This window comes from Cyprinodon variegatus, unplaced genomic scaffold (genome assembly GCF_000732505.1).
Source record: "Cyprinodon variegatus isolate N-32 unplaced genomic scaffold, C_variegatus-1.0 Scaffold338, whole genome shotgun sequence".
In the NCBI taxonomy this organism is placed as follows: domain Eukaryota; kingdom Metazoa; phylum Chordata; class Actinopteri; order Cyprinodontiformes; family Cyprinodontidae; genus Cyprinodon; species Cyprinodon variegatus.
This window is the reverse complement of record NW_015150791.1, coordinates 677105-695214: the sequence shown is the minus strand read 5'-3', so window position 1 is coordinate 695214 and position 18110 is coordinate 677105. Positions and strand designations below refer to the sequence as shown.

The window sequence follows — 18110 nt, the reverse complement described above, 5'->3', positions numbered from 1 at the left end:
GAATATTTTCCTTAGTATCGGTATCGAGTTGAAAAGTTTAGTATCGTGACAACCCTATCAGTAACATCATCATATTGGCAATAAGTGCTGTTAGAATGGCAGGTCAAGATCCTAACATTTAACATGATTTTTCATCTTTCCAAAAGTATTCAAACCCATCTCTGGATCCTTCGATGATTCATCATCCATTTTATCCACCTCCTCATATATCTGTTTTCAGTAGCCTGAAGGAACTGCAATACATTCTAAAACTGAAACTGTACCAAAAAGTATTTCTTTGCATATTCTTGCCTCTATTCACTGCAAAGAAGACATTTTTATATTTTATTGTCCTATAGCCGGTCAGGGCCTTTCACTCCAAAAAAACCAAAAACATCCTCCAGCTCTGGTTTTGTTGTATTGGAAAGCAGTATCTACCAGCTCCCACAGTCCCGCTCTATCTCTATCTCTTCCTCTTCCTCTCTGTCTCCATCTGCGCTGTCCAAACACACACTCCTGTGTGGTATTCTGCACCTCCGTGGGAGAAAACAATGGGGGTAATTTGCGACCATGAATGGAGTTGATCTGGAGCACTTGGCAGTCTGGTCGCTGTGTGGGTCCCACTAAACAGCCGATCTGTTGGAGCGGGCAGGGACTGTAGGATGTCAGATCATATTTAGCCGGGTGACACAGGAAGTTTCAATCATTGTTAGAGAAAGGAGAAGGGTTAGATTAATAGACTGAAAAAGATGTTTAATATTTGAAACATAGATGTCTAATGATTGTTGAAGGGTTGAGTAGATTTGAGGAGTTTACTGATTTAAGATAATACTTAAAGAACAGAGGATTAGGCCTTTGAAAAGGGAAGTTTATGTTTTGTGAGTACAGATCTTTTTTTGATACCCAGGATTAAGGAAATTATACAACACTGCTTACACTGCACACATTGTGCAGCTTTGCAGCCATGTTATTGAGGACAGGATCTTGGAAGTGCCGATTGTTGACATTGTTGTAAGTTTGATAAAGAGTTAAAGCAGCATATAGTTTAAGTTGCTATCTCTTTGTGATCCTGGCTGCAGTGGCAGTCGATGCAGAAGCAAGAATAGTTGCACTGCGGGGTAATAAGTGAAGATATGGGACAAATAGCGGCGTGTCGCTTTCAAGGTAAGTGGAAAAGCAATATTTACAGCCAGGCTGACTGAGATCTTGTATGAGCTTTCCCCTGGCATTCCTTTTTGTTTGTATGGTTGTCAGTTCAAATTCCAAAAGATCCCTGCGACGCTACCATTGTAAATGAGGTGGAATGCTACGTTTCTGTGCAGCGGAGTAATTTGTATATGAAACCTTTGGCTTCCACAAGGATGTCAGAAGCGCTGAGAGAGGGAAAGGGTGAGACGGCAGAGGGTGAGGAAAGCTCTCCATCCTGTCAGGGCTGTCACGATAAGACATGGTGATGAGGAGGGGAGCTGGAGGGAAAAAAACACACAAAACACATGACTGGAAGGATTTCTGGTGGCGTCAGGTGAAAAAACAAACTTTGAACCAAAAACACTTATTGCCTGTTTTTCCATGCCCCAACCCCCCACCCCCCTGTCTTTGTCTTTGCAGAGTTGCTGGGCTCCAACAAGAGACTCAACATCAATTACCAGGACTCAGATGGGTAAGAGGAGCGCGTGTGCAAGAAAAGCATGAAGTTGGAACAGTCTGACTTGATGAGTAGATGGGGCAGAAAAAATACTATTCTACATGTGACTGCCTGCTGTTTGTTTGCAGCCCTCACTCTGTGACTCACAAAGCGCACACAAGTACCGACATATACTGTTGCTCAGAGTCATCATTTAACCCCAGGGGAGTAAATTACTGGGTACTGAGTCTGTGTAACTCATCAGCTGTCAGACTATTGGAAGAGAGTAAAATGTACTCTTTGTAGTTCTGCATTAGGGAGGTATAATAGAATAAATAACAAAATTGAAATGTTTTAGCTTTTTCATTTTTGTATATTCAAAATGAAATCGGGACAATTTTGGCACATTATTAAAAGGGGGATAATTATATCATGTATAGGTAACACTGAGACACGCAGGACCAACAACATGGAACCAAGGGGTAATCAAAAGTAAAATCCCCCTATGCACTTGATAAAAAAACAAACACCATGATAAAATAGGTTTTCATGGGGATTTAAACCCTTTTTTTCTTCTCAGCAATCTAAGCATGTGTGAATCTGGATCTGAAAACAATACTCAATTCTCCTCTTTCTCCTCAAGGCCATAAATATTAAGATCAGAAGCTGATGAATGCAAGGCATGTGAAGGCCAGACTAAGCAAGTTTCTTTCTGCAAAATATTTCATTGATGAGAAATTCAATGACCCGAAGATGAGAAAGGAAAATAAAGAAAAAAGAACATTGCATTAAAATAGTTGATAATAGAAGTATTGCACTAAAAACATGTTGAAATAAAGAGTCAAAGGCAGCTCTAAGCAAATTAATTATTTAATCTTGATTTAAAACTGTTGTTTCGACACTTTCACAGTTTTATGGAGGTTTGCTTAAAATTAATGGAGCATGAGAACTAAAACCTGTTTCTCCATGTTCGGTTCTGGTTCTGGGTTATGCTGGGAAAATTTAAGCAGAAGACCTGAATGGCTTGCACACATTAAATTAAAAGGTAGACACAGGCCTACAGTTAGACTGGGATTAAGTTAGACTCCAAATCTGGTTTTCATTTTCTTTTTTTTTTAATTTTCTTTCACATTTTTAACAAAAATCAATTGTAGAAATAATTTATACCTTCCAAAACAAAAGGGACAGCCTGTATTGAAATTAAAGCAGTTAAATGCCTTATAAGCATTATTATTATTATCATCAGTATTGCCGATTTGTAGTTTTGCATCTTTCCACTGCTATTTTGAGCAATTTGTCTTAAGGTTTGGAAGGACTCTTTACCATGACAATAAACTTTATATTCCTCTACATATTCTCTGTTTAACTAAAGTCCAGACTTAAAACATCAGAGGTCCGTTTCACAAAGCAGGTTTAAACTCTGAGTTGAGCATATGCCAGTCTACTATAAAAACAACAATAGGAAGTGCCTATTTTACACCATTGGAACTAGACATTTTAATGCAGAATAAAAAAAAACAAAAAAGACAATGTGTAAAAGACAGAGCAACACCTCTACAGGTGCAAAGGAGAGGAAAATGGCGTAGGAGAAGATTGCTGCTCGAGTTAAAGCGAAAGTTTAGTCTGTTATGGTTTCCAGTAAACCTGCTTTGTCAAATGGGACTTAGGGGGTGTTACTTTTAAATCAGAAATACATTGTCATTCATTTATAAAACACTAGATGTGAGAATAGTTTTTCTCTTATACAACAACACCTTAAAGGACAATGAGAAAAAAAAAATAAAAATTTGACCTGCAGAAAGAATATTGGCTTATTACCAAACTATTACATCCACAGTCTCATCTTTTTTTAAATAGAAGTGTAAATCACAGTTATTTTTCTGCTTAATTAAGAGAAATTATTAAACCTTTAATAAGATCAGGCTTAACTTTGCTTGAATATTTACATTAGTGAAGTTGGCGCTAAAACTGTGTAAACTTTTGATACCGGAAGAGAGTGAAAAAACGTACATGTTTGGGTTTTCAGAATCAGAATCAGACATACTTTAATAATCCCAGAGGGAAATTACTTAATGTTTTAAATTACTTACTATTAATTACTAATTAATTACTTTATGTTGCCACTGAACATTTAAGAGCAAAACCTGTAAGGAAAACGAAAGAGCAAAGCAAAGAAGAACTAAAACTGTAAAAAGGACTTAATAAATGCTTACAGTGGGATTTAAAGCAAGGAGATATTATCAATGGTTTAAACTAGGAAGATATTCTACATGTAAAAAAGTGTATTTCTAGTCATTTGGGCACTGGGACCTGCGGTATTTTCTGGTAACACTCTTAGTAATCACTGCAGAGTCGAGTCCAATCTTTTAAACAAGCAGCCTGTTTAACTTTGAACAGTTTGTAATCTTTGTGAGGGGTTAGCACAAACCAGCGAGAAAACCACTGAAATTTTTCAAAAAAATGTATTTATTCCAAAAAAGTGTTCAAAAAATTATAAACTGGGCCCAAAAACAGAGGTCAACAAAACAGACTTCAATTCAGGTACTAACATAAAGAACTCAAGCACAAACTGACCTAACAAACAAGACATGAGGGAAACTTAAATAGTGGCTGACAGACCACTGTTGACACACAAGGGGGATAACTGACTAACAAACTAACAAAAAAAATAAACATAATTAAATAGATAAATACTGGCCACACACTAAGTGCTTTTTAAATTTAACAAATTAACAAAATTACCCAAACTAAGAATATTTAAACATCATTAAAAAATGATAAACATATTTCCCTTCCCATTGCAAATGGTGTGACCCGCTGATTAGCCTGCAACGATCAACTGAGGAAAGCTGGAGCTCATTGCAGCCCTTCACCAGCAGATCCAAAGGAAACTGGCAACTCCAAGAAAAATAACGTAATCAATTGAATCTTTACCAAAAAAGAACCTGACAAAGTTAACTAAATGTGTGCACTGCAAAAAGCTAACTTAAAGTCAGGCTAATGAAAATACATGAACTATGTAACTCATTTTGAAAATGAAAAATATAAAAGTTACCGCACAGTTTCAGAGTGTGACAGCAGTCTGTCACATTTTTTATTACGGTATCTTAATTCTTTTGCTCTCACTCCTGTTTACTTTTCCTACATCCTGAAGTCCTTAGATTACTGTTTTAGATCTCAAAGCAGCTTCCTATTCTATAGAATGTATTTCAATGTGATGTGATCCACCAAAACAGTCCTTGAAAAATTCAAGGTCTGTGCCGATTGTTTTGGACTTCCTACATTGTGACCGAATTGAATGAAAACTGCTATGTGTGCCTGCATGCAAACACCACATAGGCGTCGACATCAGGTTGTCCATCTGGGAGAGGGCTGCTATGTGGTTGGATGGTGGGCAGGAAGGGGTTACATGTGAAATATGAGATCATTTCCTAGGGGTGAAGAGGATTGTAAAGCGTGAGTAAACAGCTGGCTGTCACTAAGTCAACACCATCATACTGACACGTATTCAGCACATGTCAGTGGAAAGTTTCAGCAGCAGGTGATGAGACATGGGTGAAGTGTATCGGCAAGTAGAGATACAGCAGGAAAAATGCACATTAAATACACTTCTATTTCCTTATATGTTCAATTGATTCAAGTTAGGTGATAAAAAGGGTCCTTCTGAAGCTCTATTGTACAGTAACCATTTCAAGGTTTCTGTGTCAGTTAGCTGTGTGTTTGGGATCATTGTCCCGCTGAAATTTCAGAGGTTTTATCTAAAGCATTCCGGTAGATGATAGTCATCAAGAACTTCCTGGTATGTTTCTGTAGTCCAGAAGTGCATGATGATTTGGGATTGATCAAGCAATACTATTTATTTTTATCACGTTCACAATGACAGTAGAGCGTAGAACCCCATTGTGGGTAAGTGTATTACCTGTTATTTTCATGGGAGCACTGTGCCCACTTCCTGCAGGCCTTTTCAAGGGTTTTTGTGAGGCTCCTTGGTTCTAGGAGAAATTTTGCAAGATGCAGGTGAATAAGTTCCTTTCCCTGATTGGTCCCAGCCATGGTCACCAGAAAACTCTGTAACAAAGGATGCTTCAAAACTTTAGCCCCCTCTACCCCTCTGAAACTGATCCATGCCAAGTTTCGGACCAAGCTTGGATCAGTTAACCGTGCCAAGCTTGGTTCTTGCGACCTTTTACACATCACCTAGCACAGTTCCTCGCTTCCTATCGGGTGTCCACGACACTACAACTCTCAAGGCGGGAATTGTGCAAACAAAAATGGTGGCGCCAGGAACTTATGTGCCTGGATAGCGTCCTCTGCCCTGATTTAATTAGAGCCTCGGTCATCATCCCAGGTCACACCACACTCTTTTGATGCCATTTATTGTTAATAGGCTGAGGAGAGGTTAGTGTTGTGTACAGTTGAAGAGATCTGAAAAGAGAAAGAACCGAGCCACAACTGAAAAAAAGCTGAGTCAGTTGTGTCTGGCACAGTCCAGTTCAGCGGCGTTCCATTTACCCTTACCAATTATCTCGGTTACTGTGCTCGTTCTCAGCACGATTTCAAAAGGTTGGTGTAAATGGGGCTTAAGGCTACGTTTACACTGAAGCCCTTAATGCCTAATTTCAGCAATTAAGAAATCGTCACATTTCCAAATGTATGCAACTTGTATGCGCTCTCATGTGTGACCTGCTTTCATGCAACTTAAACGTCCCGCATGTGCATTAGAGGAAGCAATGACGTTAAAATAGCGAGCTTGCTTGTGGGCTTAAACCTGGGTTTCCTTAGAAACACATTTTGGATGTGATCAGCCATTAAATTGTTGTTATTATTAATACCATGGCATGGCTTCAGACTTTGGCTCCTCTAGCTTCTAGTAGGTTTATAATGGCTGATAATATATACCATTTATCGTTGATAATAGCTACATAATAATAATAATAATAATAGCCGGGTCTAAAACCGGAGGATTTATTTACAATTTAACTACTTTATACATTTTATCCATTTCTTTTTTACCAAATACAAACTTTTTTAAAAACTACATTTCACAACTTTACTTCAATTAATTCCTCTTTTCCGTCATACAGATTCATTTTAATTAAATGTAAATCCATTTACTGTGCCACAATGGGGATATTCACTTTCTGCATTTGACTCTCTGCATGTGGCTTTTGAAAATAACTCGGATGCTGACATGCAGAGAGTCAATCCAGTACCTCAAATCAATGTATATACAATAGATGAAGAAATCCTGTAATTCAGTTCAGATAACACAAATTTACATCAGTTAATTCCACTGGCGAAAAAGGAATTACCTTAGGATTTGGCTTAGGTTTGATTCAGTGATAAAAACCAACTGATCCTACTGGGAGGTAGGAGGCACAATCTAAAGCCATTTAATGGGCTGATAAGATCCGAAGCAGCTGCTTTAAATTGAATTGTCTCTTTAAAGTCCCCGAGATGAGATGTGCAGTGAATTGTTGCCATTTAAATAAATAAAACTGAACTGAAATTGATTAATTGTGATGAATCTGATTCATTCTTTCAGCCCTAATTTAGATGTTCTGCTTCAGAGGAATATCTCACATTTGCTTAGGGATCAAAGTTTAAACCAGAATTATGTTGCTTATATAGTTGTTTTTATTATTAAATATGAATGCTTTTTCTGCTTGGTTGTATATAAACTTTTAATGGTAAGAATTCCTTTAAAAGAAAAAAAACCTAATATGCACTGAGGTCTAAGCATTTAGAGGGATTTATAATTTATGTCATGTTCTCACCCTCCTCACCCATTTTCTCTCTCTGTATTTTTTTTTTGCTTTTAGGTTCTCTGCATTGCACCATGCTGCTCTGACGGGCACCACAGAACTCCTGTCACTACTGCTGGAGGCCCAGGCCACCGTGGATATCAAGGATATCAATGGTATCATAATGACAGAACAAATGCATCGCTTCTCTTGAAGTCACCCAGCGGCTCTATGATTTTAGAAAAAAAACATTTAGTTAAATACAAAAAGTTTAGTTTTCACAAGTCAGTGGGGATTACACTGAGCCTGAAACGTCTTCATCGGCTCTAGTGCTCTGCAGGAAATATGCTCAACCGAAATGAAAAAAATAAGAAATCTTATTCGCTTTGAAGTTTGCATCCCACAAAATGACGGTGGATCTAAATATTCACTCACTTCCAAGCAGAACAGAAATGGTGGAATTCAGAGCTGCAGCTCAGTGACTGAGCCCAGGAGCGTGTGAGGCTCATAAGCATGATGGTCTCGCCTCTGAGTTCAACCATCTATTCCACAGAACTCTGTGAAATGTAGAATTTAACCTCCAGCACTTCCACTGTTGGATATCCTCAGTGTAATTTAAATGCATAGAAAACTGCATAAAAGTGAGGACTAACAAATAAGAGTGATGGGTTTTTATAAGCTGACTTCTTCTTAGAAAGAGAATTGAATTAGTAAAGTTTTGTGGTCATACTTTAGATTTAAAGAGAAGCCATATTACTTATCATCCTGTTGTTCAAAGCATGGTTGCTAAAACATCATCTGCTGAATACCAGATTATTTAGAATGTGCTCACAAGGCTAAGCAGCAGGAGGGAAGGGTCTGATTTCGATCTAGGTTCTTACATATTCAGATCAGTGAGGTGTTTCGAAATATGCTGGTTAAGATTCTAAGTCTCCAGGTCATAGCAATTCCAAAAAAGTTTAAAAACAATCCACTGGACTTTATTTCCAAGTTTGACGATGTTTTGCTTCCCATACAAGAAGCTTTTTCCATTCAAAATGTCAGGAATAGCCTTGAGTTCGAGGTTTTATACCATAGCCCAACAAAGACTTATTTTTGTTTTGAAAATATGCAAATTGAAACGGAAGAAGAGGTCCACCCCTAAGGAATTATATTGGACCCCTTCTTCCGTTCCAATTTGCATGTTTACAAAGCAAAAATAAGGTTTTGTTGGGCTACGGTATAAAACCTCGTACTCAAAGCCATTCCAGACATTTTGAATTAAAAAAGCTTCTTGGATGGGAAGCGCAACATTTTTATTTTGGGATGTTTGTAAATGTTTCATCTTTTTATTTTCAGTAGGGTTAAAATTTTATTTAAAAGGGAGGTGTCAAATACTTTTTTTTTTTTAGCTCTCTAGTTACTTTGTACATACATTTATAATCTGATTAGGTCACAGTTTCAGAATTTAAATCAGTTTCTTTTTTGTTTTTTTCCCCTTTCATCAAGATGCACCCACCTTGTTTCCACAGGGGTTAGTGTCTAGGACAGAAAAATCAATTGTAGCCATTCCTCCATTTAGTTGAGTGTGTTATTGCATGCGAAATATGAATGCATTCCTCTTAAAATGTTAACAGTCTATAAAATACTGCATCCCAGGAGTCCGCTACGATTGCAACAACAGTGACAGAGATTTAATAAATCGCGCTGCTCTATTTGCACGTATTAAGCACTCCTTGTTGTTCAGCATTATGAATAAGTCACTTTTATTATAGGATGTGATGTCTGGCTCTAATTTACATTCCTACTTTTATTATGGCGCTGGAGGACCCAATATGTATGGGTGTCTGATGTAATAACTTTCCACAGTTTTGAGCAACATTGGTTTTTCCTTTTATTATCAGTCAGGCTCTGGTGTCTAAGTAACTATAAGCAAATAGAGCATTTTCTTTTCCTAAATTGTTAAACATGTTTTGCTGTTGTAAACACACTGACATTATACTAGGTAGTTAAGTTAGGTCACTAAAATCAGAGAGAACAAACATCAGAAATGATCAGTGAAATGTCATGACAGCTTTAAAAAATGAAATTTTGTTTTGTATACACTCTCTGCATACAAAATGACGATAAAAGTTGTCTAAGTCTAAGTCATATGTGTAAATGTTGGTAGGAACAAGTTACATTTACTTCAGCAACCTTTGGAAAAGAAAGTTCTTTAGGAGTGGGTGTGATTCACTTTACTTTTAAATGTACTTAAATATTATTCTTAGAGAGTCTCGCTAATCTTGTTTTAGTTAAATATCTTTTTTACTCCACCACCACAAATAATTTGAGCTGTGCAGATATCAGGTAAAATATACTAAACTGTAGATAATAACATAAGTGTATCACCTACTGTAGGTTTATGTTGAAAAGAATGATTCAGAAAAATTGTTTCTTTTGGCCCAATTTGATCATTTGCAAACATGTAACTTATTTATATTTTCATTTTATACTTTAAAATAGTGGAATTTTCTCATAACTCCCTGTTTGACTGCATACGTTAAAGCATCACATCAGATTTAATGACCCATAGATTGCTTGAGTAGCCATTTTACCAAGAATCTTTTTTATTCTTACTTGAGTAGTTTTTTTGGGGGGTGACAACTTTCTACTTTGACTTGAGTGAAAAATGTTTTATACCCACATCTGGATATGTGTCACATTTTACCAGGAGGTGTCTAAACAAATAAAGTGTTAAAGAAGAATAAGTCAAAGTCCTTTAGTTTAAATCTATATTCCACAGCTTAAATTAATTAAATTGGTTTAGATCTCAGCTAGACGTTTGCGAATAACACAATGTTAGCAATAATTAAAGAAAATTCGTTAATTCCTACTTAGCACCTCTCTGTTGTCCCCAGGCATGCGTCCGCTCCATTACGCAGCATGGCAAGGTAAATCTGACTCTGTTCTAATGCTGCTGAGAGGAGGCGCTTCAGTCAACGCTCCGTCCCATGATGGACAGATCCCCTTACATCTCTCTGCACAGTACGGACACTATGAAGTGGTGAGTTCAGAGCACACACACAATCTGATTACCAGGCATCTCATTTCACTGAAACTTAAACTCATCGTGTCATTGGCTGGTATTGTTCAACAACAATACAGGTAATTCCATTAATGCCAACAGTGGCCGCACACATTTCTTCTAATAACATTTATTCTCCTTTTAGAAGTCTCAGTAGGACAGATACACATATATAAAACCTTCACAAACATAACTTTCTATTCCTCGTCCTTATTGTATGGAAGTCCGATCTCTGTACTGTAACCTTACAGGAGCTCAAGTCCCGTGGAAGCGAGGAACCATCGGTGCTGCTATTTAAACTCATTTGCCCTCACTAAGAAAAGATTGACTTTATGTAAACAGATCAGCATTAGCGCTGAACAAGGGAGACAAGGACAACTCAAGAAGAGCTTTAACTCTTAGGAGGGACACAAAAGCCAAAACGGCGGCCAGGAGTTTGGAGTCGGTCAGTAGGGGTTAATAAAGGACACATGAATTTCCCCTTGAGGTCATAATATGCTTCAGTTAACTGCCTCCCAACGTCTTTTCTATCAAAATTGTCTACTTTCTTCTATTTCTGTTTTTTCACACACTTAGTCTCTGCTCTGAGAGAAATTAAAGCCTTCTTCCAGACTACTTTACATTTTGCCACTCTATTTGAGGTGTGGAACGGGTAAAAGATGGGGTACACAGGTTGTAAACATAAGTTAATAGTGCGCTTGTGTTCTGAATACTGGGGGAGAACTCATTTATGAACGGAGAGAACGTGTGAACTCCAAGCAGCATGGCCGTGGCCAAAAGGGCTCCATTTGTAGTCGCTAGATTGTTCATGCAACTCAAGAACAATTTCTACACCCTTCCCCTGTCTTTCTTTTGTTTGTTCACTCTCTATTTGTGCCATTTCAGATTATGAAAGTTACCTGGACTGATCTTTTTGCTCATCAGCTTCCCCCCCATATTTTTCAGAAAGTGTTAAGTAATTGGTCAAGATTTGATCTGGTTTTGAGCAAGTGTCCACACCCCTGTTCCCTTCCAAACTTTTTGATAAGTATTTACCAGCAGGGGAATATTATGTCCCACACCATAACCAGTACATGCTTAACGCTTAACTTGCAGGTTACCTCTGATCTTTACCTCTTTCCTCAAAATAGTGTTTATCAAGACCTTTATTAGGACCAGGTCTTAGTTCCAAAGAAGAATATCTGTTCTATCAAGCTTAATAATTATACCGGAAAAGTTCAGAGGTAACAAAGACCATATGTGCAAACAGCCGTCCTCCTGTAACATGACCCCCTTTGAGGTCTGACCTCTTTAGTAGAACACAGTTTAACACAATGGTGACAACCCTTCCCAGGATCCACAGCAGCTATCAAATGTTCCTCCACTCTGGTAGGAAACAAAACATCAAAACACCTGTAGAGGATGACTGGTGTCTGAATGCACCTGCATTATACATGAGGTGATCCTTCTCACATTAGATTGTACTCTCTCCCTTTCACCCTCAGTCGGAGATGCTGCTGCAGCACCAATCTAATCCCTGCCTAATGAACAAGGCGAAGAAGACTCCTTTGGATTTGGCCTGTGAGTTTGGTCGACTCAAGGTACTGGATTATTTCTAGCGTATTTTTCTATGGCTCCCATTTTGTTTGTTGGTAAAAAAAATAAAGCTGGCTCCCATACTAGTTCATATGGATATAAAATAGGGCTTTTGTGGCCCTATGCATCAGCAAATTTCAGCACAATGAAAGCTGAGACCTCTTATGAAGAGATTTTGACTCATAATCCAATTATTTGCATGTGAAAACACTCTTTATTCTTTATGTGTGGATGAGGATTCCTTATGACAAACATGAGCCAGGGATCAGAAAGAGGTGAAACTGCTCAGCTAAGCCTGTTGAGGGAAAGGACCTCAGTGGCTCTTTTTGGACATTGTAATGTTTGAAGACATTTGCACTTGGGGAAAAAAAACTGTTTCTCTGCTATAGGAAAACAGATTAGCCAGTCTGCAGGATGTGCTGCTTATGCTAAGATTCAAAATTAGACACACTCTCCATGCTTTCTTAATGCTCTCTCAACTAGGTTGACTTTGGGCTGTTTTTACCGCTCACATTTTGCCTTTAGACAGCTGCTGGGCAGTGGATAAACCCTAATTTAGGAGTTAATCTCTTTCCACATAAATATCCTATAATGTCCAACAGTGGGGACATTCAGTACATATAGGTCAATGCACAAAGAAGAGGATGGTTTTGCATGTATTCTAATTTTTTTTATTTACTGCTTATGTCATAATTTCTGTCCTAAGTCTGTTGGTAAAACTTCATCCTCAGACTTATTTCCCTTTAGGTGACTCAGCTGCTGCTCAGCAGTAACATGGTGTCAGCGCTTCTTGAAGGAGAGAGAGGAGACGACAGCTTGGATTCTCCCTCAACCACTCCTCTTCACCTGGCTGCTAGGAATGGACACAAAGACATCATCAAGTGAGATAACTAAAACCATCCAATCATTTCACGCTTGCAGAGATGTGGTGGCTGGTGTCCATTCCTGGTGCAAATACCCAGGATATGGGAAAATAGCCAGAGAGAAATTATTTGCATTTATAGGGAGATGTGTTAGGGTTAGAAAGACTTCTGTATATTTGAACTTAAGAGTTTCTTGCTGCAGGGCAATGGTGCTAAAAACACTCTACAACTCCCTAACCACAACTCAGTGATGTTTAAATGAGAATTTCTCTGCTTACCAAGTCTGGTTAGGACATAAATATGTGGGCCTTCAGAAGAGGGAAATGAAATGCTATATGAACAACATATATCATTAAATGGGCTGTCATCACTTGTCTTCCAAAATCTAAGCCAGGATGCAGAACAAGTTTACTGTTTAAGTATGTCCACCCCATGAAGCAATAGTTCTAAAACCAACTTCATCTGCTAAATGTTATGTAATCATGCCCCTAATGTTAAAACACTTTATTTTGCAGGGATTTTAGACCCTGCAAAATAGGCGCTGGAAACAAAAAATACTGAATTCTTTTATCAGCAGGTTCCTTATGCACCACTGAACCATTTGACTCTGGACCTCATTTAGTCATTGCAACACCTTGATTCCTTGAGCAGACCAGTCCTTGAGTCCTTGCAAGTCCCCATTTGGAATACTCAGACAGAGGGCTTCTGAATTACTTCGGAAATATAAAAAGCTTAATGTTGACTTTAAAGATGCTATGGTTTAGTCACTGCAAAACAAGACTACACCATCACTCTTACCCAATTGTGCGATGACTACAGCTTTGGCTATTGCTGACCCCTTTGAGAAGCCATACATCTCCATTCTGGTTTTATTTGTGCTTTATTGATCATAACATTCAATGTGGCATTCTGCCCCTCATCAGTAACTTTTTCAAGATGCCTTTTGAATAAAGGCAAAATGCTTACAATAAATGATAGAAGATGTCCATTTGCATTTAACTTAAGCAATCAGGATTTTCATATCCTGGTTGACTTTTAATATTCAAGGGATATTCTGCTAGTTTTTTACTCTCATGCATTCCTAACTACATTGAGCAAACATGTTCTGGATGAATGAGGTATTTGATCCTTCTTTAGAAATCAACCTGCATGTATCTGCAATGAGAGGGGTTTGCATATGTGTTGGATAATGCCCTATTTTTAAAGATTTTTCATAGATCAAATAAGTAATATAGATCATGGGTTTCTGACAATAACTGTTAGCTGTTGGAGATTATTGGATTGTGAAATGGTTAATTTACATCAATCCACTGATTATGGATGTATTATACTTTTCACTTTTAAAAGCATCACAACAGTTGTTCTTACTATGCATTTTTTTAAAGGGCAAACACCAACTCTGTTTTATCTTAAAATTCAATTAGCATTATTTATTTGATCATTTTACAAATTAGCCCCCATGCTCTGCATAAAGAAGCCATAGTGTAAAACTGTGCATGGAAGGATAACTGTAGAGTCTAAATCGGCCTTTTGAGGTTAATGTAGCCTGGCCAACCAGACTGACTAACGGGTAAGGCTCAGACTCTGCCCTAAAGCAAACCAGTGCAATCATCGTGTGGGAGATGGGAGCACCATATTGCAACACCGCTGTTCTGTAATGATAACATTCAAGACTGCAGCTACGATGCAGCAATGTTTAATGATGCCCTTTATTTTGTCCAAAATTAGCTTTATATCTTTATTTTAACAGGTGGCTGCTTTAAACTTTAAAAAATATGTTTTTGTGTCACATCCTTAGTTAACTGACCCCTCTGATATATAGCTTTACCCACTTCTTTAAAGACGTTGATGTTTAAGGTGTAGGTTCTTCTGGCTGACCAGGTTAGGGGTAAAGGTTTTAGGTGCAGCAGACTGTTATATTGGGATGGTAATGGCTTATAGAGTCCTTTAGGCTGCTGCCGGTTTCAAGGCCAGGTCTATAAAAGACTTAGTGGACAGGGGTTACATCCGAGGTGCCCTTGACTCAGCAGGTAGACTGGGAGCCATGGTGGTTGAGGCTTGATTTACAGGAGCTAAGGAGGGTGATTCAGAGGATTTAGAAGGAGGGTTTGGGGATTGCAAAAAGTTATTTGAGACCCCCCCCCCTGCAACCCTATAATAGATAAACTGTTTAAAAGAAACATGGATGAGTTTAAGAATAAATAAAACTTTAAATACTTTTACATTTTTAGATGATTTATTGCAGTTTGAAATCAAGTCATACTGTAGAAAAGCCCAAAGCTCCACAGCCTCATGTTTTTACACTTCCATTTGTTTTTTTCTCTCAATATGTAAAATATGTTTGTAGTTTGCCAAGTACTGTAACCCACCCAGTGTGTGTCACATTCTCTGGATGACTCTCCTCCTCCCTAAATGTTTCTACTAAGTTGGAAATTCAATAGCAAGGAGAGGCAAAAAACTATGCAGCAAATAATCTTATTTAGAATTCACTTAGTTAAGAACAGATCTGATGTCCTACTCAGGGCTTTGTCACGCTGATGAGGTGGTGCTAGGGGCCTTTGTTTATTGATATAAAAGAAAATGAGAGGACAGGCAGTAAATGACAAGGAGTCAGGAATTAAAACGACCACAGCTGCTTGTAGATCTATAATCCTGTATAAGATGTACCTGCTCTACCAATAAACAACTTGATGCTGCATTTAGGAGCTTTTTATTAGCTTAAATCCATAATAATCAAGTCAACAGAACAAAACACTTGATATATCAGATGCGTGTCCATAGAATTAGGTTTTAGTCTTTAAATCCAGCTGCAGAAATAAATGAGCATCATTGATATTCTAATGTATTCAGATGCACCTGTAGACAGCTGGCTGAAAGCCTCTGGTGTAGAAAAAGATGGAAATATTTGTATACTGTTTAAAAAAGCAGGAGTGTTCATAATTCTGAGGAATATTAGTTTAGGTACTAGTTACACAGAGCTGTTTAAATACAGTGCTGCTTATCCTCCGGATAGAAATGTGATCTGGGTCTAAGCTGTGTGATGGATTAAACACGCTACACTTTATTAACCTGTCATACCAACATGATTAGAAAGCATCGCTGCACAGGAGAAACAGGTAACAGCTGCAGCTAATTGTTTTATTCATCTCTAGTGCTGCATGTTCTAAAATGTCTCCACTTTGTCCAGCTCAGCATTTGTGTCCTTCCCTTTCACTAATATAACTGCAATAGTATAACAAACACATATGGGTAAGTTCATCCTGTAGTGATTAGCCCGCTCTAGGATGTTTCCTACAGTATGAAACACGAGGAGTGTTGTAAGTTGGACGCATAAAATATTATTTCAATCCACAAGGGGATTTTCAATAAGCTGTTGAAACTTGACTTAATGTAGAAAAGCATCTGAGGAATGATAGAAGTCGTCATTTATTTTCGTTGCACAGTTTGTTGCACTGTTGCTTTGCAGTAAGAAGGTCCTGTGTTACCCCGGGGTCTTTCTGCATGGAAAGAATGTTCTCCTTGTGCATGCATGGGCTCCCTCCAGGTACTTTGGCTTCTGTCCACAGTTCCAAAAACATAACTGCTGGGTTAAATAGCATCTCTAATTTGCCCTAAGATGTAAGTGTGTGCCTGGTTGTGTGTCTGTCTTGCCCTGCGATGGACAGGTGACCGGACTTTTGTTACATAGTTTATAGGCACCAGCCTATAAACAACAGCACAGGGATGGATGCACTTTCAGATGCCTTGCATCTGATTAGGTTTTTTTTCAGGCCTTTTCTTTTGCTGTTTCTTCATTGTTCCCTTTTTTAAAGTGACATATGCTACCATTGTCAGGTAGAATAGAGAAAATAGAGAAAAACCAACTAGACTTCAAATGAGACATTGAAAGTTTCAAGAATGAGTCCGAAACTTCAGACAAAGGCAAGCTGTCGAACACAACATTAGGGCTGCAACTAACGATTATTTTGCAAATTGATTAATCTGTTGATTATTTTTTTGATTGAGCGATTAATAATCGGAAAACCTTTAACAAAACTCCTGACTCAGCCCCATCCTGCATAAATACCATGGTAGGCTACTAGTAAGATTTTCAAATCTTGGCCTCTAACAGACCTGCAGAGATATTTTTTGCATGTGACTTTTGCATGTCTTCAGATGCTAGATAGATAAAATCTGCATGCAAATCTCACAGCGCATGTTTTCTTATTAATTTTCCCAGGTTGCTGCTCAAAGCTGGCATTGACATCAACAGAGCAACCAAAGCAGGGACTGCTCTGCATGAGGCTGCCCTCTACGGCAAGACAGAAGTAGTGCGACTGCTGCTCGATGTAAGAAGGGCTTACTGTCGATAATTTTTCGGCCAACTTTATCATTTGAAGCCTTACATTTTAATTTGCTGGTGAACACAATTGGTCTGACGTTGTATGTGTTCAGGCCGGGATCAATGTGAACATCCGCAACACATACAACCAGACGGCGCTGGATATCGTCAACCAGTTTACCACTTCTACAGCCAGCAGAGACATCAAACAGCTACTCAGAGGTTTATTTCAGCAACGATGACTTCCTAGTTCTGATCTCTTAATGACAAAGAGCCGGTTGCCATAGGAGTGATGGTTCTTTGTCCTTGCAGAAGCATCCAGTTCTCTCCAAGTCAGAGCAGTAAAGGACTACTGGAATCTCCATGACCCTACTGCTCTCAACCTGCGGGCTGGAGACCTGATAATGGTGACTTTTTGTTTGTTTCCTGTTACACTGTCTTGGAGTAGCTGTCAGCTTGCAGCAATTTCCTTTCCCACGCTGGTCCAAAGCCATAACATGATATTACATGAATGCTTTCTGTGTTTTATGACGACCAGGGTGGGGCCGAAGTTAAATTTAAAAATAATTCTTAGGCTATTTTAACTTTCTCTTCCCTCAGTATCAGACTTTAACTTCACTACAGCTTTAGATAAATGTGTGGCCTCTTGTTTAGGTAGTATCCACGCTTTGCCATTACGTCTTAACCCTAACCTGCAGAGAATATTGCAGCAGAAAGAAAATTTTTGTCAAGAATTTTTGAAAAAGAGTCTTCAGAAGCCAGGAGGATGTATTTTCTTCTACTTTACCTATTCTCTAGAAAAAATTTTGCCACCAGTGCAGAGCTGGGTTAACATCAGCACAAAAATGCATTTCTACACAGGCTCAGGTGAGGACTATTGCAGCAACAGATAGGCCACTTCTGTCCTGGAAAAAATAATAGGAACAGAGTGAAATCATGCAGTTTATTTGATACATTT

At 38.3% G+C, this 18110-nt stretch overlaps 1 protein-coding gene across 1 annotated transcript in view; it reads left to right on the top strand.

Annotated features, from left to right (window-relative positions):
- Positions 1-18110, top strand: part of caskin2 (CASK interacting protein 2) — a 77255-nt gene that overhangs the window by 35944 nt on the left and 23201 nt on the right. The window contains exons 3-10 of the mRNA XM_015385419.1: positions 1588-1639; positions 7426-7523; positions 10227-10372; positions 11878-11973; positions 12716-12849; positions 17051-17159; positions 17266-17374; positions 17465-17559. Of these exons, the coding sequence (XP_015240905.1) occupies positions 1588-1639; positions 7426-7523; positions 10227-10372; positions 11878-11973; positions 12716-12849; positions 17051-17159; positions 17266-17374; positions 17465-17559 (839 nt within the window). The remainder of the gene's footprint in view (positions 1-1587; positions 1640-7425; positions 7524-10226; positions 10373-11877; positions 11974-12715; positions 12850-17050; positions 17160-17265; positions 17375-17464; positions 17560-18110) is intronic.